Consider the following 22617-nt stretch of genomic DNA (forward strand, 5'->3'; position numbering starts at 1 on the left):
TGAAGTGTAGGTCCATCGTGCGGCATCGTTAAAACCAATAGCCTTCAACACAGGTACCTGAAAATCATGACTAACTGGTCAAACGTGTGATCGAAATCAACATAAAGTAAAGCTCCCGACACAGGAAAATTGGAAGCAATCGAGATCAGATCAGGACATTCAGCAACAGGACTCCGGAAAGTAGGATCCAGGAGACAACTTTGATAACGCCCCGAAATGTTAACAAGCAAAACGACGAGCGGCTATTGATCACCCGCGCTACGATTTTATAATCAAAATTGAGTAGAGTTTTTGGTCGGACCTGATCCACAGACAGACATTCTGTCTTTTCGGGAGTTAAAACAATTTTTCCAACCTTGAAAGAGGGCGGGATGTGTATCCCTTGCAGCACTTCATCCACGACGGATGTTATCGTATTTCCTGTCAGAGGCCAAAATCGAACATAAAACTCTTTGGCGAGCCAACCCAAACCCGGCGATTTTCGATAAAGAGAGTGAACTACAATGTCAAATACCTCATGAGGGTGAAAAGCTGCCAAAAACTCCTCATAGAGAGCTGGTGTAACAACATTATCAAGGAGGAAAATAAAATCATCAGACTGTATACCGTCTGTGGCACTCCAGTGTAAAGATCGAAAAAAAATACCGGGAACGTGCATTCATTATATCAGGTTGAGATGGCCGCTCACGATCATTTATAGAAGAAAGGATAGTGAGACACGTCCTTTGAGATCGGATTAGAAGCCTAATTAGACGATACAAATGGTTCAAGTGGTTCTGAGCACTATGGAACTTAACATCTGAGGTCATCAGTCCCCTAGAACTTAGAACTACTTAAACCTAACTAACCTAAGAACATCACACACATCCATGCCCGAGTCAGGATTCGAACCTGCGACCGTAGCAGTCGCGCGGTTCCGGACTGAAGCGCCTAGGACAGCTCAGCCACAGCGGCTGGCCCGACGACATCCTGGAGAATCGAACGTGGTTGGAGAGCAAACTAAGACCATATAATTGCAGTATTTTGAGTTGCAGGGGTTTCGCCTTCGCGTGGTGAACTCCTATTATTGTTAATGGGACGCCTCGAGCACTACCACAAAGATCGCTAACGACAAATAATAAAATTCCCGAGTCCTCCTCATTGCAGCTGTATGAATGCAGCGCGAAGTCGAGATACGGTCATGGTAGCCCACCGTTCTATAATTGAGGGATAATGGACTTGGGGGCCGGCCGAAGTGGCCGTGCGGTTAAAGGCGCTGCAGTCTGGAACCGCAAGACCGCTGCGGTCGCAGGTTCGAATCCTGCCTCGGGCATGGATGTTTGTGATGTCCTTAGGTTAGTTAGGTTTAACTAGTTCTAAGTTCTAGGGGACTAATGACCTCAGCAGTTGAGTCCCATAGTGCTCAGAGCCATCTGAACCATCTAATGGACTTGGGAACAAATTTCCCGCCTCCAACGGCAGCAATGATATCATCCAGAGAGGGATCCGCGAGGTGGAAAATATTTCGCTTCCAAGTACGGCGAGAAAAATGTACCTCCTGCGGGACGTGATTAAATGTAATTGGAAAGCACAGTGGTCACTGAAGTTGGCAGGGATTACATCAACTGAAAATCACTGGCTGCACAGGGAAGCAGAAAAATAAATGGTCCATTCGATTACTAGAACAAGCTGTAAAATACGTAAAACATACTAATGTGGCATAGCTCAGATCCAAGCATCCTGTAGTCTCAACGAAGCTACCATATCATTAAGCTCGTGCCAGTAGTTATAGTTATCCACAGGACGTCAGACGCAGCTGAAATCTTCTCCCATCTAAATGTTTCGTGGATTTTGACAAAGTAAACAAATGACATCTTCCTTATAAAAGCGTGAGCGGTCGTATTTAAGATCAGATCCGATAAAGCAAAAAGAAAATTAGAGCGAGATCAATAAAACACACCCCCAGGGAGGCAGTAGTAGTATGGTATTCTGCCTTACAGCAGGTCTTGTCATGGTTTAAGCCTCTTCCACTTTTGTCTGTCCATAGCCAGTCTTTTCATTTCTGTATATTTGTCTCCTTTTACAGGGTGTTTCAAAAATGACCGGTATATTTGAAACGGCAATAAAAACTTAACGAGCAGCGATAGAAATACACCGTTTGTTGCAATATGCTTGGGACAACAGTACATTTTCAGGCGGACAAACTTTCGAAATTACAGTAGTTACAATTTTCAACAACAGATGGCGCTGCAAGTGATGTGAAAGATATAGAAGACAACGCAGTCTGTGGGTGCGCCATTCTGTACGTCGTCTTTCTGCTGTAAGCGTGTGCTGTTCACAACGTGCAAGTGTGCTGTAGACAACATGGTTTATTCCTTAGAACAGAGGATTTGTCTGATGTTGGAATTCCACCGCCTAGAACACAGTGTTGTTGCAACAAGACGAAGTTTTCAACGGAGGTTTAATGTAACCAAAGGACCGAAAAGCGATACAATAAAGGATCTGTTTGAAAAATTTCAACGGACTGGGAACGTGACGGATGAACGTGCTGGAAAGGTAGGGCGGCCGCGTACGGCAACCACAGAGGGCAACGCGCAGCTAGTGCAGCAGGTGATCCAACAGCGGCCTCGGGTTTCCGTTCGCCGTGTTGCAGCTGCAGTCCAAATGACGCCAACGTCCACATATCGTCTCATGCGCCAGAGTTTACACCTCTATCCATACAAAATTCAAACGCGGCAACCCCTCAGCGCCGCTACCATTGCTGCACGAGAGACATTAGCTAACGATATAGTGCACAGGATTGATGACGGCGATATGCATGTGGGCAGCATTTGGTTACTGACGAAGCTTATTTTTACCTGGACGGCTTCGTCAATAAACAGAACTGGCGCATATGGGGAACCGAAAAGCCCCATGTTGCAGTCCCATCGTCCCTGCATCCTCAAAAAGTACTGGTCTGGGCCGCCATTTCTTCCAAAGGAATCATTGGCCCATTTTTCAGATCCGAAACGATTACTGCATCACGCTATCTGGACATTCTTCGTGAATTTGTGGCGGTACAAACTGCCTTAGACGACACTGCGAACACCTCGTGGTATATGCAAGATGGTGCCCGGCCACATCGCACGGCCGACGTCTTTAATTTCCTGAATGAATATTTCGATGATCGTGTGATTGCTTTGGGCTATCCGAAACATACAGGAGGCGGCGTGGATTGGCCTCCCTATTCGCCAGACATGAACCCCTGTGACTTCTTTCTGTGGGGACACTCGAAAGACCAGGTGTACCGCCAGAATCCAGAAACAATTGAACAGCTGAAGCAGTACATCTCATCTGCATGTGAAGCCATTCCGCCAGACACGTTGTCAAAGGTTTCGGGTAATTTCATTCAGAGACTACGCCATATTATTGCTACGCATGGTGGATATGTGGAAAATATCGTACTATAGAGTTTCCCAGACCACAGCGCCATCTGTTGTTGAAAATTGTAACTACTGTAATTTCGAAAGTTTGTCTGCCTGAAAATGTACTGTTGTCCCAAGCATTTTGCAACAAACGGTGTATTTCTATCGCTGTTCGTTTAGTTTTTATTGCCGTTTCAAATATACCGGTCATTTTTGAAACACCCTGTATATTGTCCAGCATTTGATATCTTCTTTTTCCTTTTCCCCCTTTTCCTTCACCATTCCTTTTATTCCTTCCTTCAACAAACAGTCCCACCTCAAGCAATGCCCAATCCAGTTCCGTTTTCTCTTTCTGATAGCTTTCAGCATGTTTCTTTCTTCTCCAACTCTTCTTAATACTTCTTCATTCCTTACTCGGTCTTCGCATTTCAGTTTTCCCATTCTTCTCCATATCCAGATCTCTAGTGCCTCCAGTCCCTTTCATCTTCCTTCCTCAATTAACATTCGGCAAGTCTTTTCCTCAGATATTTGTTTAGTGGTCCACAAAGTATTTTCTCTTTCCTCTTGAATCCTTCTTTTGCCATTGCAATTCTTTTCCTAATTTCTGTTGAGCAATACATATCATCCATTATTACACTTCACAAGTTACTGAAATTATTCACTTGCTCTATTTCCTCTCCCCCTATTTTCATACGGCATTTTCTCCCCTTTCCTCCAGTTACCACGCTTTTCATTTTCTTCTTGTTAATCTTCATTCCATATTCTTCTAATTTTGTGTTTAGATCATTTAACATTTGTCCCATGTCTCTTGCACTCCCTTCCATCACAACCGTTTCGTCTGAAAATCTTATGCACCCCACTCTCCGACCTATTATACAAGCTCCTCTCCTTCCACCAGAACTTTCACTAATAATTTCCTCCAGATATACACTACTGGAAATTGAAATAAGAACACCGTGAATTCATTGTCCCAGGAAGGGGAAACTTTATTGACACATTCCTGGGGTCAGATACAACACATGATCACACTGACAGAACCACAGGCACATAGACACAGGCAACAGAGCATGCACAATGTCGGCACTAGTACAGTGTATATCCACCTTTCGCAGCAATGCAGGCTGCTATTCTCCCATGGAGACGATCGTAGAGATGCTGGATGTAGTCCTGTGGAACGGCTTGCCATGCCATTTCCACCTGGCGCCTCAGTTGGACCAGCGTTCGTGCTGGACGTGCAGACCGCGTGAGACGACGCTTCATCCAGTCCCAAACATGCTCAATGGGGGACAGATCCGGAGATCTTGCTGGCCAGGGTAGTTGCCTTACACCTTCTAGAGCACGTTGGGTGGCACGGGATACATGCGGACGTGCATTGTCCTGTTGGAACAGCAAGTTCCCTTGCCGGTCTAGGAATGGTAGAACGATGGGTTCGATGACGGTTTGGATGTACCGTGCACTATTCAGTGTCCCCTCGACGATCACCAGTGGTGTACGGCCAGTGTAGGAGATCGCTCCCCACACCATGATGCCGGGTGTTGGCCCTGTATGCCTCGGTCGTATGCAGTCCTGATTGTGGCGCTCACCTGCACGGCGCCAAACACGCATACGACCATCATTGGCCCCAAGGCAGAAGCGACTCTCATCGCTGAAGACGACACGTCTCCATTCGTCCCTCCATTCACGCCTATCGCGACACCACTGGAGGCGGGCTGCACGATGTTGGGGCGTGAGCGGAAGACGGCCTAACGGTGTGCGGGACCGTAGCTCAGCTTCATGGAGACGGTTGCGAATGGTCCTCGCCGATACCCCAGGAGCAACAGTATCCCTAATTAGCTGGGAAGTGACGGTGCGGTCCCCTGCGGCACTGCGTAGGATCCTACGGTCTTGGCGTGCATCCGTGCGTCGCTGCGGTCCGGTCCCAGGTCGACGGGCACGTGCACCTTCCGCCGACCACTGGCGACAACATCGATGTACTGTGGAGACCTCACGCCCCACGTGTTGAGCAATTCGGCGGTACGTCCACCCGGTCTCCCGCATGCCCACTATACGCCCTCGCTCAAAGTCCGTTAACTGCACATACGGTTCACGTCCACGCTGTCGCGGCATGCTACCAGTGTTAAAGACTGCGATGGAGCTCCGTATGCCACGGCAAACTGGCTGACACTGACGGCGGCGGTGCACAAATGCTGCGCAGCTAGCGCCATTCGACGGCCAACACCGCGGTTCCTGGTGTGTCCGCTGTGCCGTGCGTGTGATCATTGCTTGTACAGCTCTCTCGCAGTGTCCGGAGCAAGTATGGTGGGTCTGACACACCGGTGTCAATGTGTTCTTTTTTCCATTTCCAGGAGTGTATATTGAACAGTCTTGGTGATAAACAACAACCGTGTCTTACACCTCTTCCCAGTTCTGTTTCTTCACTCATCACACCTCCCATTCTTACTCTTGCTCTCTGGTTCAAACATAAATTTCTGATTAGCCGTCTATCCCTACAGTCAACTCCATGTTTCCTTAGGATTTCCATCAGTTTGTCGCCTCTGGCACAGTCAAAAGCCTTTTCAATATCAATGAACACAACATACACCTTCCTTTTCTTCTCCATGTACCTCTCCCCTATCACTCTCAGTACAGACAAAACACATGAAATAACGCGTGTTGCAAACACATTTCATTAGCTTGGGAATCATAAATAAATTGCAACGCAGCAACCCATAACGGAGAGCTTATCCTATTAACATTTAGGGTGAGAAATGTATACGTCTTCATTACCTAACAAGTGTAAGGCATGAAAAAAGAACTAGAAAAAAATGTATGCATCACGTCACGCTCTCCACAGCACCGCCATACGGCGGAGACGAAGGTCCCGGGTTTGAATCCTCTCCACTGGAAGGTGAAGGTTCCATGCTATGCTTTTTCTTCGTCGAGTAGCTGCACGCTCAGGTTGGAAATGTTGATTCACGCCACTCCATGACAACATAACTTCTTGATGTCGAAATGTAGGTGGCACATCAAGGCCCGCTGCGCGAGGGAGGCGTCCCCGCTCCACTCAAATGAATACGAGAAACACAACCGGGTGCGATGAACATCATCATCAGGTAAAGGACTGACAGGTAACGCAGCGTCTGAAGCTGACTGCGTCACCTGACTACTCGAAATAGAATCCGCAATAATCTGTTGCTCCATCGTATCACACTAAGGAAGGGATGGCGTTTCACTAGACCACAGGAAAGACAGAGCAGCGGACGATGTCTCCGTTAAATCATCGGAACCCACCAAAACAGACGTTCCTACGGATGGAGGAGAAGACACAGAAGCAACATTCATTTTAATATCAACGGAATCAGCCTGGTCATCCCTGCCGAAACAGGAACTTAACTATCGTCAGTATTCAAAGCATCCCCAATGGAAGAAGCACCCTCTACCATCACCTCGGAGAGGCGAGAATGGGGAGAGATGACTTCAAAGTCTTCACCATCCTGAGTCCGCCGGCGCCTTAATGTCAACAGGGGGCGCATCTGAAAGTGCCGATAACGACGGAAAGTCGCGAGGAGTTGGGATAATGTCTCCCTAACGTCCACTAAAGCTGGAGAGATACTGACAGCCGGCTGGGAAGACAGTAATTCAGCTGATGTCAACGGACAATGTTTTTCATAGAGCAACTTTAAAACAGTAACATAGCGCGGACAGTTGGATTTGAGTTGGCCACTTTCATTACAAAGAAAGCAGCTTCTTTCTTACCCTGCAAACGTATCACGAATCTGGTAACCACAAACATTCAGGTGCGAAGGAATATTCTTTTGAAGGCACATTCCTACTGTTCGGGTACCATTGTAACACTGAAAGCGATGTTGAGCAGACCAGCGTTCCCGCCAAATATGCCGAGCGACTCAATAAGGAAGCAACGCCGCCTTAAAAAATGAACCTGCTACTTCGGGCGCAAGATTGTAAACTCAAACTGGAATATGTTCGATCGCCACATTTGCAAGACGGGCTGGATTAACGGAAACATCACGATGTTTAAAAATCACTGAGAACCAACACGAGTGAGAAGTCGGTCTACTTGCAAGGGATCTGGAAACTTCACAAAAAGTGCATACAAATCAGAATAAGTAGTATCTACCTGATCAGATGTAGCTTGAGTCGTATCAACCACCCAATCGCGAATGTCTAGAAAGCCCGGTTGCACATGAGCCGTTCTCTTGTTAAAACTGTAACGAACGGTAGCCCTACCAGGAATGAGACTCGACAGACATGGCGCGAGCAGAGTGCCCCGCCGTCAGAGAACAAACCGACGACGAACTCCGCTAGGCGAGCGCGATGTGACACAGGCCGACACACACATAAGACCGAGTACACAAAAGTTCGACGCACTTGGCGCTCCTAGACACGCGAAAGTAGGAACAACCTGCTCGCTCGACGAGTAAGGCGGAACTGATTCCCTAGAGCACGTGACTAGGACTACGTGCATTACCTTGTTGCAAACTTGAATCTTATGACACCTTACCTCTATCTATTCTTCTTTAGCTTTTCTTGATCTCTATACTGTTTCACTACTGGTATACCTGTAGCGTAGCAGTTCACTACCATCATTTGTATACGAAGTGGAGGATGAGGAAGAAAAGAGAAAGGGTGGGCGCGAACTCGTGGCTTTCAGCCGTACGGGACATTGCGGTAATGCAGTGGAGATAGTTGCACGTTTCTACTGGACAATCGAATCTGGATTTACTGCTTCTCATTAGCGGTTTCCCTAACCGCTTCGACCATCCTGATAAGGTCCCTCACTCACTCAAATTTCCTACTTATCGCAACCTGCAGTGCAGCGTCCCTCATTCATTAACTCTCTACTCGAAAATTATTGGTTCTGCATTGAAACAAACGTCTAGACATATATAAATGTATATATTATTATTATTGTTATTGTTATTATTATTATTCGTGTTTTGCTTTAAATAGCACAGTTAGACTAAACTACATGGCCAATTCCTTTTGCTGCCTACCTTGCTGATCAAACTTCCCTCATTCGCTCACTGTGTTTCTGTTTCCGGTCTTCTGTCCATGCTTCTTGTCGGCTTCGTGTCTTCGGCTTCATCTTGGTTGCCTTTTTGGTTGCCCATATTTCTTTCATCTTCCGGCTGTGATCTTTTTTGCGTTCTTCGGTCCATTTTACGCCTGTTCGTTTGTCACAGTGTATCTGATGTAGTTTACTTTTCTTAATGACTTTTCTGAATTTTATTCTGTCGTTTATTGTGTCTGGTGTAATATTGAGTTGGTTCAGATCGTTTTTTACCTCTGCCAATCATGTGTTGTTTCTAGTGGTTACCCAGTGAAAGATCTGTTTGGTCAGTCTGTGTGATGGCATTCTGTATACGTGTCGATAGAATTGTAGTCTGCGTTGTATAATCTTTTCTGTGATTGACTCCGTATGTTTGCATAGTTCCTCCGTAGGGTTCTTGATCCATATTCCATTGTTGTTAGTTGCGCCAAATATTTTCCTAAGTATTTTCCGTTTAACTTTTTCTAGTTGTCTGATACGTGTATGCCCTAGGATTAGTGTGGTCTCTGCTGCATACAGTGCCTCAGGGAGCACCACCGTGTCGTAGTAGCGTAATTTGGCTTTTTGTGAGATAGACTTCTTGTTGTAATGATTCCACACTACTTTGTATGCCCTGTCTGGTATAGTTTTTCTTTCTTCGTTTGAGTCTCTGATGTATAAGTTGTATCTGTTCTGTCGGACATGCCCGTCAGAAAAGATACATACAGCTCCAACATTTTCAGATTTTCATCGTTGTTCATAAGCTCCAGTATCTCATACGTTTCCATAGCCGTCTCTTCTCTGTCCTTGCTTTAATTACTACACCGTACCCAGAACTGCGTTCAGTCTCTCTCTCTATCGTTCCACTCTCGAGTAGCACGCGGGAAAATCAACGCTGAAATCTTTCCGTGAGAGCTTTGATAGCTCTTATTTTATCCTGATGGCCATTTCTCTCTAAGCAGGTAGGAAGCAGCAAACTGTTTTGGCATTCTAATGAGAAAATAGGTTATTGACTTCTGGGCAATTTGGCCATTCAGTAACACTTCAGCCAGAGGACGAACCAGTGGCTAGTCGCTAATTCAGTGTCCTAATGTGCGATACTGTCATGAAATTTAATGGGATTTAATTTAGCTTTAGCTTTTAACCTACTTTTTTGTAATTTCCTTGTGATACTATGCATGATTTTACTTCACAATTCTCGCTCACACAAAAGTCATAAAGGCACAATCTGTTTGCCCGCCATTAGAATACTATTGTTGGCGATTCCCTGAAAAACCTACAGCAGTAATCGACTATCATCAATACACTCCACTGTGCTTGTAACCTTTCTTCCGTCCCTGAAATTTCTCGGTGAAGGCTTTTCAGGCTCCTTCGGTCACAGCCACAATTATCGAAAAAGAAAGTCAAGTCACAATGTAAGTAGTGTAAATTAAAAGGCAAAACAGTGCAAAAGATTTTCTCCTAAACTCTTTTCGTTTTTCTGCCTTCATATTGTGATGGAATCTGGCTGAAATTCGAGGAAAAAAATTGTAAATCAAGTTCTATGATTAACAATAGGGTCATCTTTCTTCATGTAGTTGTGTCAGACAAAAGTCTAAACATATTGCTCAATCACTTGATTTCAACCGCAATGGTTGTTTTCAAGTGATGAATATGCGTAGGTAAGTCAGAAATATACGCATAAAGCCCTGGTTACATTTATACCTGCACACAAGTGAATGAGTCGTTACTTGAACGTAGTATCGTCAACGTCGTGCCTAAGTGACAGTGTACGGAAATGAACAACTAAACTTCATAATTTTTGCTAGCAGCTGATACGTTTACACTGATGGCCAAAACACTATGTCCACTGTCCCGACTAAATTAAATGCGGCCTCAGTTTCGTAGCGGGCACGTAATGCGGCAAGATAAGTATATAAACGAAGTAGAAGGGAATAGAGAAGTAATCTAGCGACGATATGCGTCGCAGCTGTCAAATGCACTGATATAAGCGACTTCATCAAAACAAGGATGGTTATGGCCCTACGCCTGGGAACGAATATCTCGGTCGGCTGTGTGAACATCTACGGAAAATGATTGAAGGACGGTGAAAACACAAGCAGGCGACAGAGTGTGTTGGACGCCCACGCTTCAGCACCAGTACGTGGAGGTCGGAGGCCAGCTCTTGAGTCAGGGTAGGCGGCGATCTGTGGCAGATCTGAAGACAGAGTACAACGCTGGTGCAGGTTCAACTGTTTTGGAGCACAACAATTAGAGCAGATTGTTGAATATGGGTCCCAAGAGCTGAAGACTGTTTCGAGTTCCCTTATTAACCCAGTGGCATCGTCAATCACAACAGCAGTGAGCGCAGGATAGTGAAGATTGGGTTGTGGATCAATTGAAACGCGTTGGATGGATCACCAGGTCGGTGGTCGTGTGTGGTCGGGTACAGATACGTCATCATCCAGGCGAACGGCTGATCTACACGAAACATGCACCGCGACACAAAGACGGATTGATGGGGCAATATTATGCAATGGGTGACATTCGCTTGGGTCGCAGTAATCGAATGCACCATGCCAGCTGTAGACTAGGTGAAAACTATTGCGGACTGTCGGCATCCCTTTATCTCGACGTCTTCCCCGACTGCAGTGGCATCTTTCAGCAACATGATTATTCGTGTCTCAAGGACAGAATTATGTTACAATGGTTTCAGGAGCATCCTAGTGAAATAGCATTGATGTACCGGTATATGTCACCAAATTCACCAGATCTGAACCCGATGGAACACATCTGAGACTCCGTCGGGCTCCAGTTACGTGCTTGCAAACCACCTGCTCTTTTCCGTAATTGTGTGGCCTGTGCGTAGACGTCTGCTAATGCATACCTCTGGAAACCTAGCGTGCACTTGTAGATTCCATGGCACGCAGAATCGCTGCTGTAGTGGGTTTCAAAGGTGGGGAAACACTCTGTTACTTGGGTGGTATTCATGTTTTAGCTCGCCAATTAGTCTACAAATGTAGATGTAATTTGGACTTCTTGCGGATTTCTCTAAATTATCTGTAGTTACTGATTGCTTGAAACTAGCATTAGACGTCCAAATCAACTGACTGTGTGAAATGTAGGGGTTTTCTTTAGTAATTACAGACAGATTAAGAAAGAGGTTAATGTTTCGTAAAGGACTTGCACTTCGAAGGAATTTGTAAGTTACATTACATAAAATAGTATTAAGAAGCTTATTCTTTGTTCACCACAAAACATTCGCTACTTGATTGCCCGCATCTCGTGGTCGTGCGGTAGCGTTCTCGCTTCCCACGCCCGGGTTCCCGGGTTCGATTCCCGGCGGGGTCAGGGATTTTCTCTGCCTCGTGATGGCTGGGTGTTGTGTGCCGTCCTTAGGTTAGTTAGGTTTAAGTAGTTCTAAGTTCTAGGGGACTTATGACCACAGCAGTTGAGTCCCATCGTGCTCAGAGCCATTTGAACCATTTTCTACTTGATTTTGGCTTCTCTGACATATGCACTAAGATGACGTCATGGGGTACCTCCTCACATCGTGTCGGACCTCTTTTTGCCCGGCGTACTGTAGCAGCTCAACGAGGCATGGATTGAAGTCTTTGGAAACCGCCTACAGAAATACTAAGCTGTGCTGTGTCTATAGCCGTCCATAATTGCAAAAGTGTTGCCGGTGCAGGATCTATTGCACTAACTGACCTCTCGATAACGTCTCGTAAATGTTCGACGAAATTCATGTCGGGCGGTCTGGGTGGCCAAATCACACGGCCGCATTGTCCAGTATATTCAACCAACAGCGATCAGTTGTGGACAGGTGACATGGAGCATTGTCATGGGAATACGAAGTCCATGAACGGCTGCAAATGCTCTGCGCCAGCCGCTGTGGCCGAGCGGTTCTAGGCGCTTCAGTTCGAAACCGTGCTGCTGCTACGGTCGCAGGTTCGAATCCTGCCTCTGGCATGGATGTGTATGATGTTCTTAGGTTTGTTAGGTTTAAGTAGTTCTAAGTCTAGGGGACTGATGACCTCAGATGTTAAGTCCCATGGTGCTTAGAGCCATTTGAACCATTTGAAATGCTCTGCAAGTAGTCGAACATAACCACCTCCTATCAATGATCGGTTCAGTTGTACCATATGAGACAGTCCATTCCATGAAGACACAGCCCACCTCGTCTTGGAACCACCACCAGCTTGCACAGTGCCTTGCGACAACTTGGGTGGATGGCTTCGTCTCGTCTGCGCCACACTCGAACCCTACCGTCAGCTCTTACCAACTGAAATTGGGGTTCACCTGACCAGACCACGGTTTTCCAGTCGTCTGAGGTCCAGCCGATATTGCCACGAACACAGGAGAGGCGCTGCAAGCGATGTTCTGTAAGCGAAGGCACTCGCGTCGGTCGCCTGCAGTCAGAGTCCCTTAGCGGCACATTTCGTCGCATTGTCCCAGCAGACACGTTCATCGTACATTCCACACTGATTTCTGCGGTTGTTTCAAGCAGTGTTGAGTTGAAACGGAACAGTAGTTTCCGCTCTATAAGCAGCACGGTTCGCTGCTCGCTCGCACCGGGAAATAGAAACAGAGGCGGCTCCGCAGCCAATTTTATTACACGACGCGGCCGGCCGCGGGTGCTACAGAACCCATGAGGACGGGTGGAAAGAAATGTCAGGCTTCATAATACGTACTTATATGTGTCGTGTATTATGCATTTCTTGTACGTGTATGTGAATCTGCACATGAACTTTTCTAATCCTCCTCACACCTTTCCGTAAAGCGTGGCCGAATATTTGTTGGGAAGTAGTTCTGTAGTATAGCAGTGCCAACCTTACTCATGGCTAGGGGATCAGAGAGACAGCACAGGCAGGTAAAAGTCAAAGACTTTCCAGTGTCACAAGATTTTGGGTGGAGAGGTTGGTCACGGCCAAGTGTTTCGACCACCCCCTCCACCGGGGCCCAGGAAGACCTCCGGGTGCCCGCCATATTCTTAGGAGTGTTACAGAAGACGGGTAAGTGAGCAGACGTGCCCTCAGTGCGTCTGTCTCAATGTTCACGCATGGAAGACAGGCATTTGAATATTTGTACTAATTCTTTTATTTCCAGCTTCGGATTGTGTAAGGAAATGAATGATCTCGTTAATTTAGGAAGTTTGACCCCCTGTGTTAATGTATCTAGTTCCCAGTTTGCCCGTTATCCTCCTCACATAGTGGATGTCCTATGTAAAATGTTGGGAGACTTTGCTGATATACATTTGGCCAACGCAATTCCATCTTACCTGTAGAAATGTGCGTGCAGATTAGTATATAATATACCCGAGCTATTAGTTGAAAATTTGTAATATCTGTATACTGAAACAATTTCTGCTATCGGTGTAAAGTCGCGTGATAATGCTTAAAATAAATAGAAAATCAACTGTCTTCAATCTTTAACATACCTTAAAAATAACAAAGAAGTCAAGTTAAAGGAATTTATTTAAAATAAAAGCTATAGAATGCAGGGACCCACACATCAGCGTGTGAGCCCTCCAGCCCCTTGCCTAGTATCGTACAGAAAGGGCACGCTCTCTAGGTAGCGCTCTCAAGCTCCCCTCCCCAGTTATCCGTTGCGCAATTTTGATTCAGGGCTTGACATCAACTTTCGTCTGGCGTCCCTAGGCAAGGAGGTAAGACGGTAAACTTTCAGCGTGTCAGTTAGCGCTGACAACTGTATGCAAACTCAGCTGCACTCGGTAACTGCGTTGTCTGTGATGAGAGGTAATGCTTGAAATTTATTATTCTCGGCACTTTCTTGACACTGTGGATCTCGTAATATTGAATTCCATAACGATTTCCGAAATAGAATGTCCCCTGAGTCTTACTTCGACTACGATTCCGCGTTCAGAGTCTGTTAATTGCCGTCATGTTGCCATAATGGCGTCGGAAACCTTTTCACGTGAATCGCCTGCGTGAAGTCCGCCCCCGGTAGCTGAGTGGTCAGCGTGACAGACTGTCAATCCTAAGGGCCCGGGTTCGATTCCCGGCTGGGTCGGAGATTTTCTCCGCTGTGGCACTGGGTGTTGTGCTGTCCTAATCATCATCGTTTCATCCCCATCGACGTGCAGGTCGCCGAAGTGGCGTCAAATCGAAAGACCTGCGCCAGGCGAGCGGTCTACCCGCCGGGAGGCCCTAGCCACACGACATTTCCATTTTTACCTCACTAAAAGTGACAGCTCCGCCACTGCATTGCCCTTTCATATTTTGTGTATGCGATACTAGCACCATGTGTGAATGTGCTTACCGTTATCCCATGACACCGTTGTCATCTCAGTGTAGACTCCATGAGACATTTTTAGAATCGATTGCATGGGAAGGTAAGGCTAACATTTCCAAGTTTGACATTCTGTGTGTTACTTGAGTTGTCATGGGAAAGAATGCGACTTGATGCCTCTCTGTAGAGGGCGGAAACAGAAAATCTCGTTCATTGTCTTTTATGGCTCAGTCAGGACCAAAAGCCACAGGCACGAGGTATGCGACAATTATAAGAAAAATGACACTTATAATTGTCTCTGGTATGGTAATTAAAGCACAGCTTGTGGGTTCCAGTCATTTATGTCACTGATCGGAGTTGTAATCCCAGAGTTAATGGCCCACAAAACAGTAAATCTCTGAGTAGAATTTATACAGATGTGAAATGAATTGAACAGTACGGCGGTCTGTATTTTTTGCACACAATTTAATCTCACCTGAAGCACTCTTCCCAGATAGTTGAGTTTTGCCTTTAACTGCACATCTAACAAATACAGCGAGGGTATTCGTATATTGCAAATGACGCACTGCTGTCCCCCTAGCTTTGCTGTTTTGAGCCCACGCTAAAAGTTATTAACAAGTAAAAAAATTACTATCAGAAAATTTTCAGGAGAAAGAGAGGACTTGGTCATGCTGTTTACCATTGTGCAAAATTTCGAGAGCAACTAAAGGATCTTCAGATTAAATCCTTTAGCGTTAGCTGATCACTTCTCCCACTCCTCGCTTTATCAAGGCAACGTGATCAGCATCGTTGTGTGGTTAGATTCAAGTAAAATACAGGGTTATACAAAAAGATTCACTACGTTTATTTTATTTTTGTTCCAGGGAATATACATAGTACTATCACTGACATACATGCAGAAGGAATCGTGACCTTTTAATGTTTACTAAAATAGATATAAATGTTCAGTAAGCTCCCTTCTTGCAGCATGACAAACATCTGAACGGTAGGTGAGCTCATATTACATGCAAAGAATCTCTTGTGTTAGTAAGTTCACAGCAGCTGTTGTAACGTTCCGTAGATCAGACAAAGTTTCTACTTATCTACTGGCTCTCTTTCGTAGACTACACACAAAACTTTCTTCAATTCATCTCACATCTCGTTTGACACACGCTGTCAGCCCAGCCTTCCTTCCCTTACTGAAACACCTAGCCGCTATTTGCGTGGACTAATATAAATGCTGGCCTAGTGACTTGAAGGGTCATACAGAGAACAAAATCAAACTTTAGTACAAAATGAAGGCTTGTTCGTGTCTCTACTTTTACGAATTAGTGTAGGGAGAGATTATTTCACCATTCACCAAGTTTTTCACTTTCAATTCCAGTTTAATATTTTCTGACACACCTTTTGCGTCTGTATCGTGCACTTATTTTTCATAATCTTAAACCTCTTCTTATACTCGTATTACACACATTTGTCTACCGCCTTCCTTTCCACAGTTTTACGGTTCTCCTCCTTCAACTTGGTTGGAGTGGATGGAAGTGAATAGTTGTGATCCCTAATATAACTTGAACCGGGCATTACATTCTCACACGCGTTTTGAACAGCCTCAACTTCATTTCTGGGCTTCCGTGGTTTCCTTTTATAGACGAATAGAAAAAATTGGTAGAAGCCGACCTCGGGGAAGATCAGTTTGGATTACGTAGAAATATGAAAACACGTGAGGCAATACTGACCCTACGACATATCTTAGAAGGTAGATTAAGGAAAGGAAAACCTACGTTTCTAGCATTTGTAGACTTGGAGAAAGCTTTTGACAATGTTGACTGGAATACTCTCTTTCAAATTCTGAAGGTGGCAGGGGTAAAATACAGGGAGCGAAAGGCTATTTACAATTTGTACAGAAACCAGATGGCAGTGATAAGAGTCGAGAGATATGAAAGGGAAGCAGTGGTTGGGAAGGGAGTGAGACAGGGTTGTAGCCTCTCCCCGATGTTATTCAATCTGTATATTGAGCAGGCGGTGAGGGAAACAAAAGAAAAGTTTGCAGTAGGTATTAAAATCCACGGAGAAGAAATAAAAACTTTGAGGTTCGCCGATGACATTGTGATTCTATCAGAGACAGCAAAGGACTTGGAAGAGCACTTGAACGTAATGGACAGTGTCTTGAAAGGAGGATATAAGATGAACATCAACAAAAGCAAAACGAGGATAATGGAATGTAGTCAAATGAAGTCGGGTGATGCTGAGGGAATTAGATTAGGAAATGAGACACTTAAAGTAGTAATGGAGTTTTGCTATTTGGGGAGCAAAGTAACTGATGATGGTCGAAATAGAGAGGATATAAAATGTAGACTGGCAACAGCAAGGAAAGCGTTTCTGAAGAAGAGAAATTTGTTAACATCGAGTATAGATTTAAATGTCAGGAAGTTGTTTCTTAAAGTAATTGTATGGAGTGTAGCCAAGTATGGAAGTGAAACATGGACGATAAATAGTTTGGACAAGAAGAGAATAGAAACCTTTGAAATGTGGTGCTACAGAAGAATGCTGAAGATTAGATGGGTAGATCACATAACTAATGAGGAAGTATTGAATAGGATTGGGGAGAAGAGGAGTTTGTGGCACAACGTGACTAGAAGAAGGGATCGGTTGGTAGGACATGTTCTGAGGCATCAAGGGATCACCAATTTAGTATTGTAGGGCAGCGTGGAGGGTAAAAATCGTAGAGGGAGACCAAGAGATGAATACACAAAACAGATTCAGAAGGATGTAGGCTGCAGTACGTATTGGGAGATGAAGAAGCTTGCACAGGATAGAGTAGCATGGAGAGCTCCATCAAACCAGTCTCAGGACTGAAGACCACAACAACAACAACAATAGGATGGAATACATATAAATATGCCATTATACGCACTAACGAGATTATTTCCACATACACTAAGTGATTCCCACAATATTGCACCCAGTTCATATGAGGTGACAGTTCAGTTATTTTCAATATAGTACTGTCTTTTAATTGAGATCTTTTCGCAACTCTTCAGGATGAGTGTTGCAGAGAAAATAATTTGCTCTAGTTCGAAAATTGTCTCTGCGAATCGCAGCTATCCAAGTAACTTAAGAGAACACAAACATTCTTATCATATCACCTTACTGAGAATTCCTGATACTGAGTAAACACAATGCAAGAGTAATATTATATAGTAAGAAATAAGGCAGAAGGGATAGATAACATTCCATCAGAATTTCCAAAATCATTATCGGAAGTAGCAAGAAAAAGACTATTCACGATGGTGTGTAGAATGTATTAGTCTACGAAGTATCATCTGACTTCCGTGAAAATCTCGACCACACCATTCCCAAGATTGCAAGAACCAAGTGCGAGAATTATCGCACATTCAGCCTAACAGCTCGTGCATCCAACTTGCTGACAAGAATAGTACACAGAAGAATAGAAAAGAAAATTGAGAGTCTGTTAAAGGACGATAGTTTTCGCTATAGTAAAGATAAAGGCACCACAGATGTTCGAAATTCTGAGGGAAACAGGGGTATGCAACAGGGACAGAAGGATAATATTCAACATGTACAAGAACCAAGGGGGAAATGGAAGAGTCCCTCTAGAACGAAGTGCTCGGGTTAAAATGGGTATAATAAATGGATGTAATCTTTCGCCTCTACTGTTCAATCTATACATCGAAAAAGCAATAAAAGGAAGGTTCAAAAGCGGAATAAAAATTCTAGGAGAAAGGACATCAACGATAAGATTCGCACTTAAATTGGAAAGACCACATAGATAATATTGTCGGGAAGGCGAAACAAAGACTGCGCTTTGTTGGCACAACACTTAGAAGATGCGACAAACCCACCAAAGAGAGAGCCTACATTACGCTTGTATGTCCTCTGCTGGAATACTGCTGCGCAGTGTGGGGTCCTTGCCAGATAGGATTTACGGAGGACATCGAAAAAGTGCAAAGACGGGCAGCTCGTTTCGTGTTATCGCGCAATAGGGGTGAGAGTGTCACTGATATGATATGCGAGTCGGGGTGGCAGTCACTGAAGCAAAGGTGGTGTTCTTTGCGGCGAGATCTACTTAGGAAATTCCAATCACCAACTTTCTCTTCCGAATGCGAAAATATTTTGTAGACACCCACTTACGTAGGAAGAAATGATCATCGTAATAAAATAAATGAGAGCTCGAACGGAAAGCAGTTAATTCTATAAATTATCTGGGAGTAGGCATTAGGAGTGATTTAAAATAGAATGATCATTTAAAGATGATCGTCGGTAAAGCAGATGCCAGACTGAGATTCATTGGAAGAATCCTAAGGAAATGCAATCCGAAAACAAAGGAAGTAGGTTACAGTACGCTTGTTCGCCCACTGTTTGAATACTGCTCAGCAGTGTGGGATCCGTACCAGATAGGGTTGATAGAAGATATAGAGAAAATCCAACGGAGAGCAGCGCACATCGTTACAGGATCATTTAGTAATTGCGAAAACGTTACGGAGATTATAGATAAACTCCAGTGGAAGACTCTGCAGGAGAGACGCTCAGTAGCACGGTACGGGCTTTTGTTGAAGTTTCGAGAACATACCTTCACCGAGGAGTCAAGCAGAATATTGCTCCCCCCTACGTTTATCTCGCGAAGAGACCATAAGGATAAAATCAGAGAGATTAGATCCCACACAGAGGCATACCGACAATCTTTCTTTCCACGAACAATACGAGACTGGAATAGAAGGGAGAACCGATAGAGGTACTGAAAGTACCCTCCGCCACACACCGTCAGGTTGCTTGCGGAGTATGGATGTAGATGTAGAAAGATTTAGGTGTTCCTTTTTCCCCACGTGCCATTCGAAACTGGAATGGTAGAGAAGTAGTATGAAAATTGTTCGATGAGCCCTGTGCCAGGCACTTAAGTGTGAATTGCAGAGTAAGCATGTAGATGTGGATGCAGAAGCAATAACGAATTCCATTTCACACCTTCAGCCCATTTTCCCCTTCTTAAATCGTCAGTGTTTTCGAGGAACGAGAACATGACGTATTAAGAAGATAAAATGGTCTGAAGATGTGAACTGAAGTTTGTGTTAAGGAAGGCGTTGGAGTAGGGTAGTCCTTGTAGTTGGGGCAGCCACAATACCACGGTGGTGTAGTGGTTAGCACATCAGCTGAGTAAGCAGAAGACCAATGTTGAAGTCCTGGCTGTGGCACAAATATTAATTCATTGTTTCGGCTTCTGGCTTTATCAGAGGTAAAGTTGAAACTCATACGTCTCCAGCAAAATGTAATTCCCTCAGAAATTAATACACTGCTGGCCACCGTAAATGCAACACCCTGAAGGAAGCATCCGAATCAATTGAAATTTACACCATGAGTTTGCAGCGATGGGATATGCAACTGATTAGAATTTCAGCGCAGACGCACGTCACGCGCGCCTGTGGCGCCACCTCATAGCGCCATTTAAGGCTTGGCGATTTCGACGAGTGTACGTTCGGCACGTGTGTTTACCTTGTGGTTGTTTCACAAGACGATCAGTTATGCCTCGTAGAGAACAGTGAACATCTTTTGATCAAGTATCCGAGTTCGCCAGAGGAAGGATAGTGGCTTACCGAGATTGTGGATTATGATACAGAGAAATCGCTAGTCGTGTTGGACGAAACCAAACAACTGTAATGCGGACATGTGACCGTTGGATGCAGGAGGGTACGACGGACCGACGTGGTCGATCGCATTCCACCACTGCACGTGCTGATAGGCAAATTGTGCGCATGGCAGTGACGGATCGCTCAGTGCATCCCGAACCATAGCACAGCACATTGCGTCTGTAACGCATCATCCAGTGTCTGTGCGTACCATTAGACGCCGTTTACAGCAGAGTGGTCTATCCGCAAGACGTCCATTGCTTGGTCTACCATTGACGCAGAACCACAGACGTCTCCGTCGCCAATGCTGTGATGACAGACGGATGTGGACCGCAGAATGGAATGATGTTGTCTTTACTGACGAGGCACGCTTCTGTCTGCAGCACCACGATGGTCGGATTCGAGTGTGGAGACACCGTGGAGAGAGGACGCTGGACAGCTGCATTATGCACCGCCACACTGGTCTTGCACCGGGTATTATGGTATGGGGCGGTATTGGATATTACTCTCGCACGCCTCTAGTACACACTGCCGGTACTTTAAATAGCCGGCGCTACATATCCGAGGTGCTGGAGCCAGTTGTCCTTCCTTACCTTCAGGGCTTGGCCACAGCCATATTTCAACAGGATAATCCGCGACCACACGTGGCACGCATTGTCCAAGGGCTCTTCGTCAATAACCAGATTGAATTGCTTCCCTGGCCGGCTCGCTCTCCGGATCTTTCGCCGATAGAAAACATGTGGTCCATGGTTGCTCAACGAGTGACCCAGATTACATCCCCAGCTGCCACACCAGATGATCTTTGGCAACGTGTGGAAGCTGCTTGGGCTGCTGTACCCCAGGAACACATCCAACGTCTCTTTGACTCAATGTCGAGACGTGTGGCAGCGGTGATCTCCAACAATGGCGGCTACTCTGGCTACTGACTCTGGCAGGAACCACATGTCACAGACGTCTGTAAACGTAATCATTTGATACTTGGTCAACATGTTATCTACAAAATAAATTTTGTTGTGCTACCTCTTGTCTTTCTTGGTGTTGCATTTACGGTGGCCAGCAGTGTAGAAATTAATTTGATTGCGTCTGTGTTTTTGAAAACTCTGCGCATGTTGGCTGTAGCCGGGTGCGTTTACGAAGCGCGCTGCAGCGGGCGGGAGCGCTAAGACAGCGGTGTGCGCAGGACAGCCGGGCGTCCGGACGTGATGGAGCTGCTGTCGCGGCCGTGCCTGTTCCACAACGCCGCCTTCAGCCCGAGCGTGGCCTTCTTCGCGCTCGAGTGCCTGGGCCCCGGCGTGCCCACGGTGCGGCTGTACGCCACCCGCGGCCCGCGCCTGCTGCTGCACATGCAGAACAACACGCGGCTGCTCGAGCGCGCCGCCAAGATGGCGCTGCCGCAGGTCAAGACCTTCGCCGTGCAGATCTCGGGCGGCTACTTCGCCCAGGTGCGCCTCCACCTGCCGCCCGGCCTGCGCGAGGAGGAGATCACCAGCTACCCGCTCGTCGTCCAAGTGTGAGTATCCCAGAGACTTCAATTTCGCTCGCCACTTACCGGAGAATAGTTCTCGCGCGTGTGGTCAGTTCCTTATGTCCAACACGTCAGGCACAGAGATATGTGTTATGCCGGAGCCAACGTAGCCCCTGAGGGCCGGCGACCCACATTACACCGCAGAGGACGGGGTTGCCTATGTCCAAGGCGTACCAAAAGCACCATGGTAAACACCGGCTATTTACATACAAGATAATGGAAACAGACATTGCGAGCACTACTTCCTGCAGGGGAAGCTCGAGCCACGGCTTGCAGGAAGTATCACTAAGCCAAAACTTGATTGGCTGGAGACAGCTATTTAGGGGTAGATCCAGGCCTGAAGTTCAATTCACTCCAGATGTCGACCTCGAGGGCTTCGACCGCTGAAGATTACATTTCCGTCTCTGAATTGGACTTTTACTAGTGGGTGTGTGTTACCACGAACCTTTGTGGAAAATTAGAAGTGAACTTTTGTTTGCCTCAATTAGGAGACTTTTACTGGCATCGTTATTGATACCTTTCTTTTGTTGTTCAGTCATCGACCTTGTAAACTTACATAAATAAAAGTTGTGTTTGTGAAAAATTGCGAATTGTGAGTCACAAGTATATGGAGTGCACCCAAGAATTATTCTTTCGTAAGAATGCATAGCTGGTCTACCACACACAATCTGCCAGGGAGGTTTCACGCGGGTTATCCACTTGAGCAAGAAAGTGATCGTAAGCTGCTGTTAGTTCCCGACAGACAAATGCACTACGTGATCAAAAGTATCCATACACCTATTAGTGGACTTCAATACGGTATGTGTCCACACTTCGACTTTATGACAGCTT

The 22617-nt window shown here is 45.7% G+C and overlaps 1 protein-coding gene across 1 annotated transcript in view; it reads left to right on the plus strand.

Annotated features, from left to right (window-relative positions):
- The window catches only part of LOC124802953 (dipeptidyl aminopeptidase-like protein 6), a 765226-nt gene that overhangs the window by 707828 nt on the left and 34781 nt on the right, over positions 1-22617 (plus strand). The window contains exons 12-13 of the mRNA XM_047264042.1: positions 1627-1645; positions 21442-21771. Of these exons, the coding sequence (XP_047119998.1) occupies positions 1627-1645; positions 21442-21771 (349 nt within the window). The remainder of the gene's footprint in view (positions 1-1626; positions 1646-21441; positions 21772-22617) is intronic.

Source organism: Schistocerca piceifrons, chromosome 6, assembly GCF_021461385.2.
Source record: "Schistocerca piceifrons isolate TAMUIC-IGC-003096 chromosome 6, iqSchPice1.1, whole genome shotgun sequence".
Taxonomy (NCBI): Eukaryota; Metazoa; Arthropoda; class Insecta; order Orthoptera; family Acrididae; genus Schistocerca; species Schistocerca piceifrons.